The sequence below is a fragment of the Anas acuta genome, chromosome 11, assembly GCF_963932015.1.
Source record: "Anas acuta chromosome 11, bAnaAcu1.1, whole genome shotgun sequence".
Classification (NCBI taxonomy): Eukaryota; Metazoa; Chordata; class Aves; order Anseriformes; family Anatidae; genus Anas; species Anas acuta.
This window is the reverse complement of record NC_088989.1, coordinates 16,447,895-16,465,480: the sequence shown is the minus strand read 5'-3', so window position 1 is coordinate 16,465,480 and position 17,586 is coordinate 16,447,895. Positions and strand designations below refer to the sequence as shown.

General features: G+C 40.0%; 1 protein-coding gene across 3 annotated transcripts in view; it reads right to left on the bottom strand.

The window, feature by feature from the left end:
* Window positions 1-10,582: 10,582 nt before the first annotated feature.
* The window catches only part of IARS1 (isoleucyl-tRNA synthetase 1), a 102,373-nt gene continuing 95,369 nt past the window's right edge, over window positions 10,583-17,586 (bottom strand). For all 3 annotated transcript variants that reach the window (XM_068695151.1, XM_068695153.1, XM_068695152.1), the window contains exons 34-35: window positions 16,787-16,939; window positions 10,583-11,209 (exon numbers count right to left, since the gene is read on the bottom strand). In XM_068695151.1, coding sequence (XP_068551252.1) covers window positions 11,127-11,209; window positions 16,787-16,939 — 236 coding nt within the window. In that variant the 3' untranslated portion in view covers window positions 10,583-11,126. The remainder of the gene's footprint in view (window positions 11,210-16,786; window positions 16,940-17,586) is intronic.

Here is a 17,586-nt window from a genome sequence, read left to right as displayed (position 1 = left end):
AACATCTCCATTTTTATAAATGAAATGACAATGTTTATGTGAACAGAGTGAAGGTATTGCTCCGAAAAACTCTTTCTAGGTTAGGGGATATACTCAGCAAGGCTGGAAAAACTTCTGAACCAGTTCTGGGATATTGTAATCAGAAGTGTGGAAAATTCTGTTAACCATACAGCTCTGTACTTTGTTTAGAGCCCAGGACTGGAATTCATTTGCTTTCTTTTGTTAAGATCCCATCATAGTTATCCAGGGTTTCACTTTAGTGGATTTTTGTTCTTGTTTTTCATTCACTGTAAATTTCATATTACCAACCTTCACCCAAACAAACAAAAATCCTTGAACTGTCTTCTATTGATTAAATCCACTGTAACACAGGAAAACGCTGGGACCTTCTTAAACAGAACTGCAAGCTACAACTCTGAAATATTTAATAATTCTTTTGAAGGTTGTTTTTTGTTTTTTTTTTTAAGTGATCCCTACTGCATGTAAAAATAGCTTTATATAAGCAGTATTTTAGGCATAGTGTTAACAAAAGGATATTAAAAAATCTTAAATATTTTATTATTGCCCTTTGTAAATTACTTTGGCCTCTTACTACTCTTAACACCCTAAAACCATTTGCTTATCTTGCAATATAGACTACATGGACTATATATACTCTGTACTTCCTTTCCCTCATCTTCTTTCTCTTCATTATGTATATACATTTGGATGAAAATCTTTCACTTTGTTATGGCTTCATTCCTTTTTTCTTCCTCTTCCCATTATGATGAGAACTATTTAAGAATTAAAGTGCTGCTAGTTAATCCTTGGTCAGTTTCTCTTTTTTTTTTTTTTTGGGGGGGGGGGGGATTGTTTGGTTTTGTTTTGTTTTTACATCATATAACAGAGATTACTTTGGATTCACACTGTGAATAGCAGCTTTGGGAGGAATATAGCACAGCTGATGCTTTGCCACTGAGCTAAGCAGAAAGCAGGACAAGACTCATAGGCTGCAAGTTAATATATTAATGTCTAAAAATACAAACTTACAAAACAATCAGCCTATTTCTTGGCCTTAAAAGAAATCATGTTCTTCCTTCCCACCAATGATTCCACTGTTTGTGTCACGTATGCGTGATGTAATTAACAGGTAAAGCCAGAGATTCATTTTGCAACTCATGTACATCACAATAATAATTCAACTGGACAGACTGAGCACCAAGGCTTCAAAGAGACACTTAATATTTAAAAATATAAATATACATTATTGAACTGTCAGATGCGAAACAGCAACGTAACATCACTATTCCATTCATTATTCTTAAGAACTTCAGACTGTGTCAGTGATGAGGAAAAAATGAAGATGTCAAGACTGGGCCCCCTGGCAGCAGTCACCATGTTTGTACCCTTCAGGTTCAGCTCAGAGCCAAGGTCTTTTTATGAAATGTGGCTTTGAATCCAATAGCACCTTGAGTCCGTACACAAGAAACTACAATACAAGCACAAGAAAAAATACGTCTGTGCAGTAAGTCATCAAAACAAGTTCACGGTCCAAGAACAATGTTGCAGTGTGCAACATACCATCACAAGGGAGTACATAAAAGGGAAACAGGGAAGCAATGCTTTCAGATCATTAGTGTTTTGCTGTGCAACTTCAGGTTAGTGCCTCCTCTAACACATCTACCTTGATTATAGGCTTGTGCATCCACTAGAAAATATTACTTATAGCAGAAAATATTACTTATCTCAATAATAGAGGTCAGTACTAAATATTAGACATTTTTGTCAAACTCAGAGTTGGCAAGGTTGCTGTCATTCTTCAGAATACTCTGTTTGTGTTTGTATTTTGTACTTGATGATACCACCATAAAAATGCCACTTAGACAGACCATTAAGTCGACATTTGCAGTGCCTTTTTGTAGATTTTTGTTCTCCTTTTGTAATGTGGGAGATTAATGTTACTGGTTCTCTGCTGTCTTCCTTTCTCCAAGGAAAGCAGAGATTCACAGGCAGTGGTTGTATGCAGCAACAGAGTGGAAGAGATTAAAGGCTTTCTGTAAAAACTGAGATCCAGAACTACATATTATAAAAGGAAGAAAGTCTAGCACTGGATATAGGGTAGAAAAAAAAAAAAAAAACTAATCCTGCAATGTTGACCATCAATACGCTTGAAAGATCACACATACAGATGTTCTGATACCATTCCATCATGAGGAATTACATCCTCACATTGATAATTATTTATAATATATTAGAAGAGACATTACATACATGGCTGCTATTTTAATTTTTTCTTCAAAGATGCTTATTTTTTATTATTTTTATTTTAGGATGGGAAAGCAAATCTCCTGTGTCTGTTTACCATGTAATCTGCTCTGCTAGTTTTGAACCATAAATTTATGCCACTGAAAGGACAGTAAAGCAGCTGAGAAAGACATTTAAAAGGACCATAAAAAAAGGTGAACCCAAAACACTGTTTTTTGTGTGAATTCACTTGGGTAGTTAAGATCAGGAGTAAGCTCTTCCAAAGCCTACAGAACTAATGGTATCATCCAGTGATTTGCAGAGTAAGCTAAGTGTTCCAATTCATTTGAGTTTTTCCTCTTAGCTGTCCTTTGGAGCCATTGTGCACATACAAAAATATTATTATTATTATTTAAACCTCTTTCTGCACCTTTAATACAGTCACTTTCATTCTCTTGGCAGAGCTGATAGTTTAAGTTCGATGCCAGTCATTTAACACCAGGTGAATGACAGATTCTTGAAGGTACTCAAATATTGCTATCAAAATCTGCTAGTGCATCTGGTTTGTACCTGTAGCAGCTGATAAACCACATACAGAGCGGCCTGCTGGGTATATTCAAGTGCAGGTCTGACTCACCTAACTGGCGTTTGTGCTGGCATACTTCTTTCAGATGACAATAGATTATAGCACAGCGTAAGATCAAAGAGTGAGTGCAGTAAAAACATTCAAGGTGCAACAGAAGTGTTCAGATCAGAATGATGGATGCATTTTTATAGACATCTAAACAGAATACATGCCTTAGAACTAATAAACAAGTTTGTTTTATTACTTCCACAATCATTTTTATAGACAAGTTAATGACAGACTGGAATTTGTAAAGAATTTTCTGAAAACTTGTCTTTTCCCTAGGTGACAAAATAGATGTTAAAAAAAAAAAAAAAGTCAGAAAAGCCTTTGAGAGGTTTTCCAGTCTACCTCCAGCTCCAGGAAGAACCGTATCCAAGCCATTTCTAGGAGCCCCATTCATAACCTCTTCTTAAAACCAACCTTGATCCTAAACTCTTCTAGGCCACCCATTCTAGGGGCAGATTATTATAATCATAAGGCTTTTCCTGATGTGTGGTCAAAATTCCCATCCAATTTAACTTCAGACTTCTTGAAGATGAGTTCATTGCTATTGTCCAGTGGGAATGCTATCAGTACTCAAGTGGAAGGATCACTTCATTATCTTACAGATAAGTCTTATCTGTAAGATAAGCCTTGTTTATACATTCCAGTGCTAGCTTTTTTTGTTTTGTTTGGCAAGAGTAAGAAATCATTGTGTTTTGTTTAATTACTAATCCATCATAACTATCTTTACATTAAAGTTATTGGTTTTAAAGAACATAAGCCTATTTTTTTGGCCTGTTCAGTTAACCCAGTAGTAAACTTTTCATCTTAGAAACATTCACTGATCTTCAGAAACATTCAGGATCCTTCATCCTTGTCTAGACAGTATCGTGTCCATAAGCAGGATTTGCAGTATAAGATCTAAATGAAATTTGCAGCAGTGTTCCTCACAGTTCTCCCATCCTCCTAGTTGCAATGCCAATGATGTCCATAAGCAATTTAAGTCCCAAAGATCCTATGATACTGCTTGTGCTATTAATTACACGATACATGCTCTAGTTCAAGAAACTGATTGCCTTCACATTTGGAAAATTAATTACTTGAAAAGTAAAGAAAATTTCTCCTTCAGGTATACTGCAAGTGATACTCCACGGAACTACCTTCTGCACAGTTGTCTAGCTGTCGTACTTAACCCAATATAACAAATATTAAGTGCCAGGGTGCATTTTTGCCTATTGAGGATGTTTCAACAGCACTGTTTTGAACACTGAACAGAGCTGGGAACAAACTGCAAAATTAGGGTAATGTATACAGAATTCCCTTATCTCTGACCCAAGAACATCTTTAAAAGCTTTAAATATATTTAGGGGCAATTTTATCCTAATTGCATCTGCAAGGAATTTTAGAAGTCTTCTGAGGAGCTTTGTGACCCCTCATTAGAGCTCTGTACAGACAAGAGACTGGAAATTAACTGAAATACCCAGACATACTGAAATAGGAACCTTTTATTTTTTTTTTCCCCCAATTACATAAAAGCTATAATTATATTGGTTACATAAACATTTTAATTGGGGAAAACATTAGATAATTGAAGACACCCTCCCCCAACCCCAGTTAACCACCACTCATAGCACAGCAAGAGTAAAATTAACTCATGCTGTAAAGCTGCTTCCGTGTGAGGATGATACTGCTCTCTTCTTTCATTCCATCTTTGAAAGAAAGAAAACATTTTAGTCTACTTTGAAGTACACACTCTGTAATGTAGTTGCATACATTATTTTTTCCTATTTCTTTAATCAGTGTCAAGTCTACTCCATAAGAAATCTGATTTTTTAAAAAAGACACACTGAATAATGCTTTATGCTTAATCAGTAATGACAAGGATAACTAGACTCCATCTCTGCTGAAGAGCAGACATAGAGATATTTTGAGTAGCAAAAGGGCTGTACAGCTGATCAGCCACTATTCAACTTGAAACATGATGAGAAACCTTTTTTTTTTTTTTTTCTCCTTACAAACAGTCTTCTCTCTGGAAGGATGTTACTTGCAAAAAGATCCCAATACTCACTACATTTTTGCTGTAAGAAAGCAAAACAGAAATGCAAGTTTTTGTCTGTTACACAATCACCTGAAAAAAGGGAATAAAACTACTGTGGTGTTTGGCTAGTCTGACCCACCATTACAGTCTGATTTGCTGCGGGGAAAGCTGGCAACTGAACTGACAGGGAACAAACAGCCCTGTTACTGTCCACGTCGCCTTGCTGGTGTATCTCAGCTAATAAGCCTAATAAGGATGTAATCCTGTTGCCAGTCTTGGCTGATGTCACGACCTTTTGCTAAATTTGCTGTCAGGGGTGCTCCTAGGGTCGGCCAGGGAATTCCCATCTGGTAGGAATGGGACAGGTACAAAAGTGCTTTGAGCCCAAACCAGCCAGCATAGATCCAAGGGTGATGATTTTCAACAGGGCAGGGTGAAGGAGGGAAGAGCCATGTGTGGGAAAAGGATGTCTCAATTCTTCTTTTTTAAACCACAGCTGGATACAATAACAGTTCTATTTTGTGTCAGTGCCTACAGCTCCCCGACAGCGAAAAGCTGCTTCAGCAGAGTGCAGCTGTTGCAGCTCATTGGGCACTGCGTACATCTCAATGAGTGAGAACCAGAGATCGCTGCCCTGCTACCAGGTGAGAGGCAACACCAGAAGGTCAGCAGTCTGCATCAGGATGCAAGGATACAAACTCCTACAGAGCATAATGAATAGTGTTCAGTTCTGTGAGTGCCTAGGCAGCGCTTTTCTCTATATGAGGAGAGGCAATAGTGGTCCAAGACTTAGTTTATATAACAAGTTATTTAAGGGAGAAGTTAATTGAAGTACATAAATACTGAAGAGTATCACATCAAGCCCAACTTAGATGAAGTTATAGAAGTGCATTAAAAAAAGTCATTAAAAAAAATTAGTAGAAAACTTCCCACTTCAAGATCCCATGAGACAAATTCTGTCAAGAAATTATTAGATATTATCTAATATTAAAAATACCATAGAATCATAGAATCATAGAATATCCTGAGTTGGAAGGGACCCTTAAGGATCATCAAGTCCAACTCTTGACACCGCACAGGTCTACCCAAAAGTTCAGACCATGTGACTAAGTGCACAGTCCAATCTCTTCTTAAATTCAGTCAGGCTCGGTGCAGTGACCACTTCCCTGGGGAGCCTGTTCCAGTGTGCAACCACTCTCTCTGTGAAGAACCCCCTCCTGATGTCCAGCCTAAACTTCCCCTGCCTCAGCTTAACCCCGTTCCCGCGGGTCCTGTCGCTGGTGTTAATGGAGAAAAGGTCTCCTGCCTCTCGACACCCCCTTACAAGGAAGTTGTAGACTGCGATGAGGTCTCCCCTCAGCCTCCTCTTCTCCAGGCTGAACAGGCCCAGTGCCCTCAGCCGTTCCTCGTACGTCTTCCCCTCCAGGCCTTTCACCATCTTCGTAGCCCTCCTCTGGACACTCTCCAACAGTTTCATGTCCTTTTTATACTGTGGTGCCCAGAACTGCACACAGTACTCGAGGTGAGGCCGCACCAGCGCAGAGTAGAGCGGGACAATCACCTCCCTTGACCTACTAGCGATGCCGTGCTTGATGTACCCCAGGACACAGTTGGCCCTCCTGGCTGCCAGGGCACACTGCCGGCTCATATTCAACTTGCTGTCTACCACGACCCCCAGATCCCTCTCTTCTAGGCTGCTCTCCAGCGTCTCATCGCCCAGTCTGTACGTGAAGCCAGGGTTTCCCCGTCCCAGGTGCAGGACCCGGCACTTGCTCTTATTGAACTTCATGCGGTTGGCGATCGCCCAGCTCTCCAACCTATCCAGATCCCTCTGCAAGGCCTTTCCACCCTCATTCGAGTCCACAACTCCTCCAAGTTTGGTGTCATCAGCAAACTTGCTCAAAATACCTTCTATTCCTACATCCAGATCGTTTATAAAAATATTGAAAAGTACCGGCCCTAAAATGGAGCCTTGAGGGACCCCACTGGTGACCGCCCGCCAGCCTGACGCAGCCCCATTCACCATAACCCTTTGGGCCCTGCCCGTTAGCCAATTGCTCACCCATCGTATGATGTTTTTATTTAGCTGTATGGTGGACATTTTGTCCAGTAGGATCCTATGGGAAACCGTGTCAAAACCCTTGCTGAAGTCCAAAAAAATCACATCAGCTGGTTTCCCTTGGTCCACCATACGGGTGATCTTATCATAAAAGGAAATCAGGTTAGTTAGGCAGGACCTACCCTTCACAAACCCATGCTGGCTGGGACCAATGACTGCTTTGTCCCCCAGGTGCGCCTCAATACGTTTGAGAACCATCTTCTCCATGATTTTACCAGGCACTGATGTGAGACTGACAGGCCTGTAATTGCTAGGGTCTTCTTTCTGACCCTTCTTGAAAATCGGCACAACATTTGCCAGCTTCCAGTCTACCGGGACCTCTCCAGACTCCCAGGATCGTTGAAAAATAATTGAGAGAGGTTCCGCGATGATGTCCGCCAGCTCCTTCAGCACCCAGGGATGAATCCCATCCGGACCCATGGACTTGTAGGGATCCAGGTGGAGTAGCAAATCCCGCACACGTTCAGGGTCGGTTGGGAGTTTGTCATCCCCACCGTCCCGGTCCTCCAGCTCAGGGCACCCTGGGTCCCGAAGCCCATCATCGGCATTGAAGACAGAGGCAAAGAAGGCGTTAAGCATCTCTGCTTTGCCTATGTCATTGTCTACCAAAAATGAAGAAGGCAGAAAAAGCACAAGTTCACCCAAATGGGTCACAACTTTTTCCAAAAACTGACAGTTTGTTTTAGAGATGAGACCATAGCCAACAGAGCAGCAGCTGAAAGTAAAATTAAACTATAATTCTGCAACTTTTTTTTTTTTTAATTACATACTACTTAATGTAGAAGTTTGATGTAAAGCATTTTCAGATGCGTTTTTAACAGTGTCCTCTGATAATCTCCAGTCTCATTCTTCCATTACCTGTCCTAAGCAAATAGCTTTTTCCCCTCTGCCAGCCTTTACTGAGCCTACCAAAGGCAGAAATAGCATTTGTGGGCATTTCCATCCTTGTGATATGATCAAACTGGAGAATGCAAGGGCACATCTCTGTTTCTGTTCCAGTCGTTTGCAACACATGAGAGGTACGTGGATATGGACTGAAAACCACGGCTGATGAACTAAAGGCAACAAGGTAAAGGATAGGATAGGATAGGATAGGATAGGATAGGATAGGATAGGATAGGATAGGATAGGATAGGATAGGATAGGATAGGATAGGATAGGATAGGATAGGATGAAGAAAAACAAAGCAAAGAATGGAGTGTGTGCAGTAAAGAAAGGAGGCTGAGGTGAAGCAGGGCAAGGGAAACACCACACCCACCTGTCACACTGAGAGCAAGTTATTACACTGGTATTCCAGGTCAAGCACCAATAATATATACCTGCACTTTACTAAGATGAAAGAAACACAGCTAGATCACATTCAGACAAATTTAGAGACGTCTGTAACTATTCAAACGTGAGGTGCCAGGTACGCAGCATCCCCCTGTTAAGGCAGTGTCCAAACAGGAGTGCTACGTTACAGGTACAGTCTGTGCCTGTATACCACAAACTCTGTAAAAGCAGTTCTTGTTCTGTTATCTTTTTGGTCATATTTTGTCTCAGGTTTTGGTGAGAACACAAGAAAGGGAAAAACATTCTTCCAGATTTCTGTTTGCACCTGAAGTTACAGTGAAACAGGATGAGAAAACACTGTGCTTCACGTTAATTTGTGGTCTGGCATCCCCTTTTCTTGAAACTATGGCTTGTGCCTCCCTCTGCTTTTTAAGGTTGCTCTTAGAGCATGGTATAAACTGTATTATTCTTTAGCCATGCTATGGTAGCGGGTAGGAAACTTTCCTTAAACCTTATCATGCTGATACACCAAGCTCCGTGCAGCCTCGTGCATGCACCAACTGGGCTAACTTCAGATCTACAGAAGCACAGCGCTGCCTTTGCTGACTCAGTCTCAAGACATTGCTGTGATGATTATTTCAAATGTATGCCCTTTGCATAGGTTTTGAACTAAGGGACACGTACAGAATTATCAGCAATTTCTCCTTCATCCCTTTCCTGTGAATAAATAATTTAAATCCTTTACTTCTGACAGCAAGTTTCATCAGCATGCCACAGTATTTTAACAAGCAGTGCTATTCTGCAGAACATCTTCATAGAGAGAGCTCATGAAAGGCCAATTTTCATTTTCAGCATAAAGCAGTCATTTACATACAGAAAACCCAGGAAAACCAGTTCAGCTATACCTCAGGTGAAGTATGAGATTATTGGACTACAGTCAGAGAAAGCATTGCTTCTCTTCAGGGTAAATTATTTTTGACATTAAGCAGCTATAAATATATTTGAGGAAGAAAAAGGATTCTGTTGAGGATATTATCTGTTTGCAATTCAGGGAGAATTCATAAATCTTACCCAGGCTTTTCATTCACTGGAAAGCATACATATAATCCAGTCTAGTTGTTATACAGAAATTGGGCAGCCAACATCTTTAAGAAAAAATTTACAAAAACCTAAGTCCCAAATACATTCTTTAAAAAGGTGAGTAATGATGTCGCCTTAGATGATCTCATTTAGGATGAGGTTGTAGACTGTAGTCACTTGCCACCTTCATTTATTCTCCATGAGCAGTAAAGCAAAGTCATTCAGCTTACTATCAGCAATCTTACTTTCACAGAAGACAAACTGGACTTTTTTTAATGTGAAAAAAGTCAATACAAATCAGAGTCCTATTTGATTTTCATGTCACTAAGTCAATAAAAAGATAAACAAGCTGTCCTAAAGGGAAAGGTAGAAGGCAATGTCCAATATTCATTAAACCGAATGGGTCAGTGATTCAGTAGGTTCAGGCACTGACATTTTTAATACTGATAGCAGTAATTTTATGTATACTGAATGCCAGAGACTTGATTTACTTCAAATGAGTACTTACAGACTTTGGTATGGTCCAGTAAAGCACAGTAGTTGCACAGAACATTTATTTATAGCTATTCCTACTAATAGTGTGATAAAAAAAAAGCTTTGGTTTATATTCATAGTTAGAGTAAAGATGAAAAACAGCAATGGAAAAACATGCTAAGCAAGACTCAGTTATTCTTATAAAACGTTTTTCTCTGTCAATACACTTGTTCACAGTTTATGTAATCTTGTTCTGAGGAAGCTAATAAAAGCCCAGTGAATGCAGCTGTATGCAGGTAAACCTTACAAATTCAGTGTTCTGTACAGCAGCAAGTTTCAACACTGATTAACAAAACTACTGGAATACAGTGCAACTTAAACATGACTTCAGTCATCTAAAACTAGCCAAGAGCATCCTCAGTTGTAAAAGGGTTGCCTGTTGTTTCGCTCACTGATAGACATAGAGGTTAACACTAAAACATCTGGCAAAATAGGACTGAGCTTTATAAAAACTGAAAACCCAACACAAATTTCTTCTAAAACCTGCTTTTAAATCTGAAACTGAAGCAAATACACACACCACCACCACCCCAAAATAAATAAAACCACCATAGCCCAATGGTATCACAACCCAGTCATTAGCACTCAGTATGGACATTTTCAGGTTTCAAGTTTCTTGAGGTTTCACCTGATCCGTATGGAACACTGTGCTGTAGGAAGTAGGGAATTTCAGGGAAGTAAAGTGCTCTGAACTCAGGGAAGCGAGTTTGGAGATGAAGCAAATTTATTTTTCCAACAACTGAAGGTAAGGAGCATTTTAAATCAACAACCACACACTTCATGAAAATCCAGCTAGTATGAAGGAACACATTTGGGTAACCATTCAAGTTAAGTAAGTTTCAAAGCTATTGTAATACGGTGTACATAACATAGAGCCTTGTAGGTAACCCATTGGTTTAGAAAATCAAAGATGCCCCCTGCATAAAGGACAGGCAGAGAACAGCATCACTGAGGTACTAGTCCCATTTCTTTCAGGCAAATTACTGCATAGATATCTAGGGTTAAGGAGTTTGGACATTTTTTTTGAACAGCTTTTACAGTATTGTAAGGTAACATAATGAAAATACATTGTATTTGAAACCAAAGAGCAGCATATTAGACATGCACTGGTAGAAAACATCCTGTGTGCAATCTGAGATGTTAGAAGTACCACACACAACTTGGATGTTAATCGAAAAGCATACTAATCCAATTTAAATTCATTTTTGTGGAAAAAAGTCTACATGGTCTTATTCATAAAAATGGAATCCTCAACATTCAGCTGTGGTGGGTATAACACGAACATATACAGTCTTCATATTCAGGTTCTTCATGGAGACGTCCTTTGTGATCTCTAAGCCAAAAAAAAAAAAAGGGGGAGGGGGAGACAGTTAGTATTCTTTCCAACAAGTGAAACTATCAATGCATTTTAATGCATTTTTTCTTTACTCGGACAGTTCTATTCATTCAATTGAAATGAAACTTGGACAGAAACTGCTCAGCTCAAATTCCCTCCTGTTAAAGCACAAAGCATCAAAGAACTGCCACAAGCCACATGTTAGGCTCACCGGTGCAAGAGTTCAAGGCACTGTTCTAGGTTACAAAGTAGATGGTTTTTTTTGTGTCAGCCCACAGCTCCCAGCTTCCTATCCACAGAGAACAACATCTAGTCAGAAAATTGCTTTATAATGCAATAATGTGTAGTCAACAACACAGCACGATGCACTGAAAACCATAGTCCCTTATAAACCTTATGTAAGAATAGGACAGAGCAGAGATCTACCTCCTCTCGTATCCCATCACTTACAGCAGTTGGAACAAGATGCTTGTGAAGGAGTACGAGACGATGCAGACAACTTGAGTTGTATACGTAAAGCAAGGATTGTAGTAGCAACATTAGTTTTTAGCAGATGCTATCTTGTAAAATATGCCTAAAGAAATTTATACTGCACCAGATTGATTGAAGTCTTTTCATAGCTCTCTGCATATACCTTGGAACAATAATAGGATAAAGACTCACCAACAGCCCTTTTATGGATACAGCGTATTTCTAACAGGCTGATCCACAGTTTATAATTACTTATGAAACACGCACCCAGTAATCCTGCCTCACAGCTAAAGAAACAATGCCTTACAATTACAAAGAAGGGGAGAACTGGAAACCTCTATTACTGTTCTTACCACTGTACAGTGAGCATTTTTTCCAAGAAGCAAGATGCTTGCTAGCTCAGTATTTCCCAACACCCACCAGCTGTAGCAAACTACACCAATAACAGAGCAGAACACTTTTGTTCCAGAGCGTTACCTCCCAGTATTCAAAACAATCCGAATAATAAATATACCAGAGGTCTCTTTACTAAGAAACTTCAAAGTGGTAAGAAACTTCAAAGTGGTAACTATAAATACATACACAGAAACCAAAGCAAAAGAAATTTGGGGGTTACTGTGTAACTGCACACTAGAGTCCCTACAGACAACATAAGCAAATAAAAGATAATTTTAAATTTTGGCACTGGTGTTAGCACAAGTGACAGATTAATAACATTCAGATATTTGGGTATTTTTTCTGTGGAAACAATTTTCTAGTGTACTGCACTGTATCACCGTCCTGATGTCTGATATTCATCCTGCTCTAACTTGGGCTCGCGTCCAGCTGACAAAGACCAAGGCACAGCGCGTGTGGTGGGGGGAGGCAAGTCTGTGAAGCACAGCCATGGAGATAAGGTAAAAGCAGTTTAATTTGCAGTAACATGATGTCCAAGTGGAAACTGTTTCTAGAAAAGGCAGCAACAAGTTTTGTTCCTGTGTATGAATACCAATACGTACTTTCCTTCTAACATTAAGGCCCCCATCTTTCCTTGAAAAGTGTTTCATATTTAGACTGAGTAGATACAGTCTGCATCAAACTTCAAATGCCATCAATTAAATAATTGAAAAGTCCTTATGGATCCTGATGGTTCCATTTTTAAGGAGTTCTCCTCCAGTGCAGTGCTCTGCTTCAAGCAGCTGAATACCCATCCACAGAGCTAAGAGGTATAATCCAATTCAGCAATTAGGGCTTTATTCCCTCATTAACCTTCCTCTCCTTTCCATGAAAATATTACAGCAGTCTGTAAAGAAGTTACTCTGGTTTGCAGAAGCAGACAAACTATGAACTTGGTCTCAAAGCTATGTGTGTTTTGTTTTTTTTTGTTCATTTATTCATTTCTTTTACTCCACGATTGCCAAGTCGCATGGTAAAAAAAAAAAAAAAAAAAAAAAAGGAAAACAACAAATCTCCCAAAATCTCCAATCCCTGCACACTGAGACATTACATGAAGCTACTTCTTTTAACAGTATTTAAGAGAAAAACAAAACGTGATGACATGCTCTTTTGTGCTAGTCCCTCCGAAGGAAGGCTCTGCAGTTGGCATGCCAAAAGTATTGCCCAGGACCCAAATATCTCCTAACCAGCTACCTGTGACTCGTGTTTCAGTCTTAGGAACAAGCAATGCTCACCACTTTCACATTTGGTTGCACTTTATCTGTGTAGGTTCCTTCCAGCTGAACTATTCCAATTTCTAATTTAAATAAATGTCCTTCCAGTCTTCCAAAAGGAAGGTGGAACAGATTTGTTTCTGAAAAGTTGGCAAGCTTTCGGGCAATAGAGACCAGATGCCCAGCTTCCTGTGGCTGACAAAATTTATAAAGGTAATATTTTAAAAATGGTAACTCGTTTTCTGTCATATGGTTATTATTTTTTCCCTTTTAAGAAGACATCAGCCTTTCTATTCACTGCTCGTTATCACTGAATGTTTCAAATGGTTAATAGAAACTTTTATTATTATTATTATCAGCTTTTATTTTTGGAGTAAGCCATCAAAAAAAGACTCAAATTTCTGTTTTGAAGCTAATATCTTGGAATATATTGATAAAATGCTAAACAAGGGATTACAAAACAGCAACTACACACAGACATTAATTGAACTAATATCTGCCAGGGGCATCAAAATATGGTTTATTCTGTATGCAGCATTTATCAATTAAAAAGATGTGAAGATGAAGTATGGCCACTTCAGTTTTTATACCATAAAGAAAAGTATGAAAAAAAGCTTCATGGTGAGGTAAATCTAAGATAACAGAAACATAACTCTATTGCATAAGCATGTGTTAGCTACAAAAATATATCTCCAGGACCCAGTCCTCTATCTTCTGAGCCTCAATATAACCAAACGAGGTATTTTGGCCTTTGAAGACTTAAAAAAACAATCTTTCACATCGTCATGAATTATCAGTTTTACCCTATTTAAAGCTTAAATAGTTCTGGAGAATTCATACTACAAATATGCTACAGTGATTCCGTTGATTTCCCTTTTAGGTAAAGGCATTTTAAAAATCCTTACTTCAACTGATACTTAATGGCTATATATTGTTCTGTTTTGTCAGTTACTGCACACTTTAAAGGCTAGAAACTTTTATACAATAGTTATTTCAGCAGCTTAACTAAACCATACGCCGCCGTGAACCTGTTTGCCCTCTAACAGCAATAGAAACTAAAAATCAAGCAGCAAGTATACCATCAATAACTCCTGAATGGCTACATTCCTAGTCAGCAAAGTTATACAAATAAATACCTTTTTTGTTTATGCAACCGAAGTGTGGTTGACATACTTAGCTCTTACACCTTGTGCTGTTTCTGAACACTGCTCTACGCTTCTGTTTGTTAACCTCACTCAGCACGTTCTTCTGAGCGTTAGTTCAAACCATCACTAGAAAGTTTCATCAACATTTGAGATTCACTTTACTTACAAAATGGCTTTTGAGTAAGCAGAGTTCAGGTCACGTGAAATAAAAGAAATAAAACAACCCTCCAATAAAAACAACAAAATATACCCTACTAATGTTAATTTTAATCTCTGCCACCCATCTGAGGATAAACCCTAGTTTTAAGGCAGCTACACAGGAGGGCTGCACTCCTACAGCAGCTGACTGGTACCTAAGGAAGAAGCTCAACCCATCCTAAAGATTTGAAAACTAGTTTAAACAGGATGGTTAACTTCTGGGCAGGTACCCTGATGTCATTAGGTTGCGTGTGATGTATCCCTCTGTACTGGGTTTCCATGGCAAGGTTTTGGTAGCAGGGGGCTGCAGGGGTGGCCTCTGTGAGACGAATCCAGCAGCTGCCCCATGTCAGACCAGGGCTAGTTTCAGCTGGCTACAAAGGGACCTGCCAGAGCCGAGCCAGCAAGCAAGGTCATTTGTGCCTCTGTGAGAGCAGATTTAAGAAAAGGAAAATAAACCTGCTGCATAATGGCAGCTGGGAGAGCAAGGAGTGAGAAGCAGCCCCGCAGCCTCCCAGGTGAGTGCAGCAGGAGGGCAGGAGGTGCTCCAGGCAGGCAGCAGCAGTTCCCCTGGTGGAGCAGGCTGTCCCCCTGCACCCATGGGTCCCACATGGAGCAGATCTCCACGCTGCAGCCTGTGGAGGAGCCCCCGGTGGAGCAGGTGGATGTGGCCTGGAGGAGGCTGCAGCCCATGGAGAGCCCCCGCAGGAGCAGGCCCCGGGCCGGAGCTGCAGCCCGTGGAGAGGAGCCCACGTGGAGCAGAGGGGGTTGGGGGGAGCTGCCACCCATGGGGGACCCGTGCTGGGGTAGTTTGCTCCTGGGGGATGGACCCCGTGGGACAGAGCCATGTGGGAGCAGTGCTTGAAGAGCTGCTGCCTGTGGGCAGCCCCCGCAGGCTCAGTTCGGAAAGGACGGCATCCTTGGGAGGGACCCCACGGGGAGCAGGGGCAGAGGGGGAAATAGTGCACGCAGACAAAGCCTTAGGGACTGACTGCAGCCCCTATTCCCTGCTCCTCTGTGCCACTCAGGGGGAGGACGTAGAAGGTGGAAGGGAAGAAGGTGTTTTTAGTTTGAGTTTCTCACTGCTCTACCTTGTTAGTAATAGGTAATAAATTACATTAATCTCCCTATGCTGGATCTGTTTTACCCATGTAGAGTGATCTCCCTGTCCTTATCTCAACCCTTGAGGACTTTTCATCATATTTTCTCCCCCTTCCCCTTTGAGGAGGGAGAGCGAGAGGGCAGTTGCAGTGGAAATAGCTGCCCTGCTGAATAAAACCACCACACCCTCCAAGCAGCTTGTAAATCATGCCAGTAAGATAAAAAGGGAGACAGAATCCTTTACACAATTTCATTCAAAGTCGCATTTTCCTGAGTATACGAGAAATACCTGGTTCTGTTTATTTGCTTTTACTATGTAGTTTCCAATCCATTCTTCCTGTCAAATATAGTTGCATATCCTTCTCATGTCCACCTTTTTAGCACTACAGGTCATGCATTAGAAATTTCTAAGTCTCCCCCTCCGTGTTTTTCAAAGGTTCTTTAGCACTTCAGGTATGTGATTGTCATTAAAGCTTTCTACTTCCCAAGTACTCCAAATAAAATGTTGCTGCCATAGTCAACCAAGTCTGACCTACTCAAACTACTCTGAAATAGATCTGATATACTCCCCTGACCTTTTCTGCAGAAGGAAGAAAAAATCTGCAACTTGAGTATTACAGGAAGAATTTAAAAGGTTCTTAAAATATTCACACTTCAGATTCACTCACTTCTAGAAAAGAGATTCACTCTGAGTCACAGCAGCATGGAACCACCAGTTCCATTTCTGACTGACTTTTCTATTTCAAAAGGAAGAAACTTGCAAAAAAAAAACTTGGTGTTGGACATTTCATAAGGGAAATACATTAAAACTTTGAACTTGCTAATATATTTACGTGCTCAAAGAATTTTTTGAATAGATTATTGAATTACTTGGCAAAATTAGAAGCCAATGTGTAAACAGAATGCATTTAGTAATTAAACTGGGCCTCAGTTACAGGGTTATATTGGCTGCTCCTGAACAAAAAACTTCCAAGTATCCTTGAACAAGCAAGTGAAACGTTTGTGCTTACCCTGAGTTTGTGCTTCATCCAGGAACAATTTTAGCCTTCTGCTTCTGAGCCCAAAAACTTTTGCTGTTTCATGTAGAAGACCTTGGTATGTTAATCCGTTCTGACCAACGGGGTTTTCCATTAGAAGAGTTCCCATTGTTCCTTTCTGACATTCTAAACAAGATAAAGAGTTACATAACTACTGATGAAGAATGGTATTACTTCATCTACCTCGGTAAATCAAAATTTAGGATTTGTTCTTATAGTTCACCACCATTTCTTTATAGTGCTTCAGAATTAGCCGTTCCAGCTTACCTACAAATAACCACTAAATATGTTTATAAACTATAAACTCATAAGTGTAAGTGATTAACAGCTTGACAAACAAAAGAAAATCTTGTAGACTTCTTTACCACTGTCAAACAGAGGACCTGGAAACTGGAAAACATGAAGTATTTCAGCAGGACACACAAACCACTAACAACTATGGAAACTCCCAGAACAGATTCTGATGATCAAAACCCCAATTAAAAACACATTTTTTGCCCCAGGTAGGTTCTCAGTAATGTCTGTAGGAATCCACATGGACAGGCAGTCCAGAAAGGACTCAGAGCAGAGCTGAGATGAAGAGCAAGTTACCAAGAACACAACTTTTCCCATCAAAGGTTTCAAAGCAGAAGCAGCCTAGCAGATTAGCATCTGGAAAACAATTAAATGCACTTATCTATACTCCAGACCAGACTAATAATACAATTCCTTTACCTTTTAAATAGCACTAAGAAATGTTTTACAGACTGTTTACAATGCCTTGGTAAAGAGCA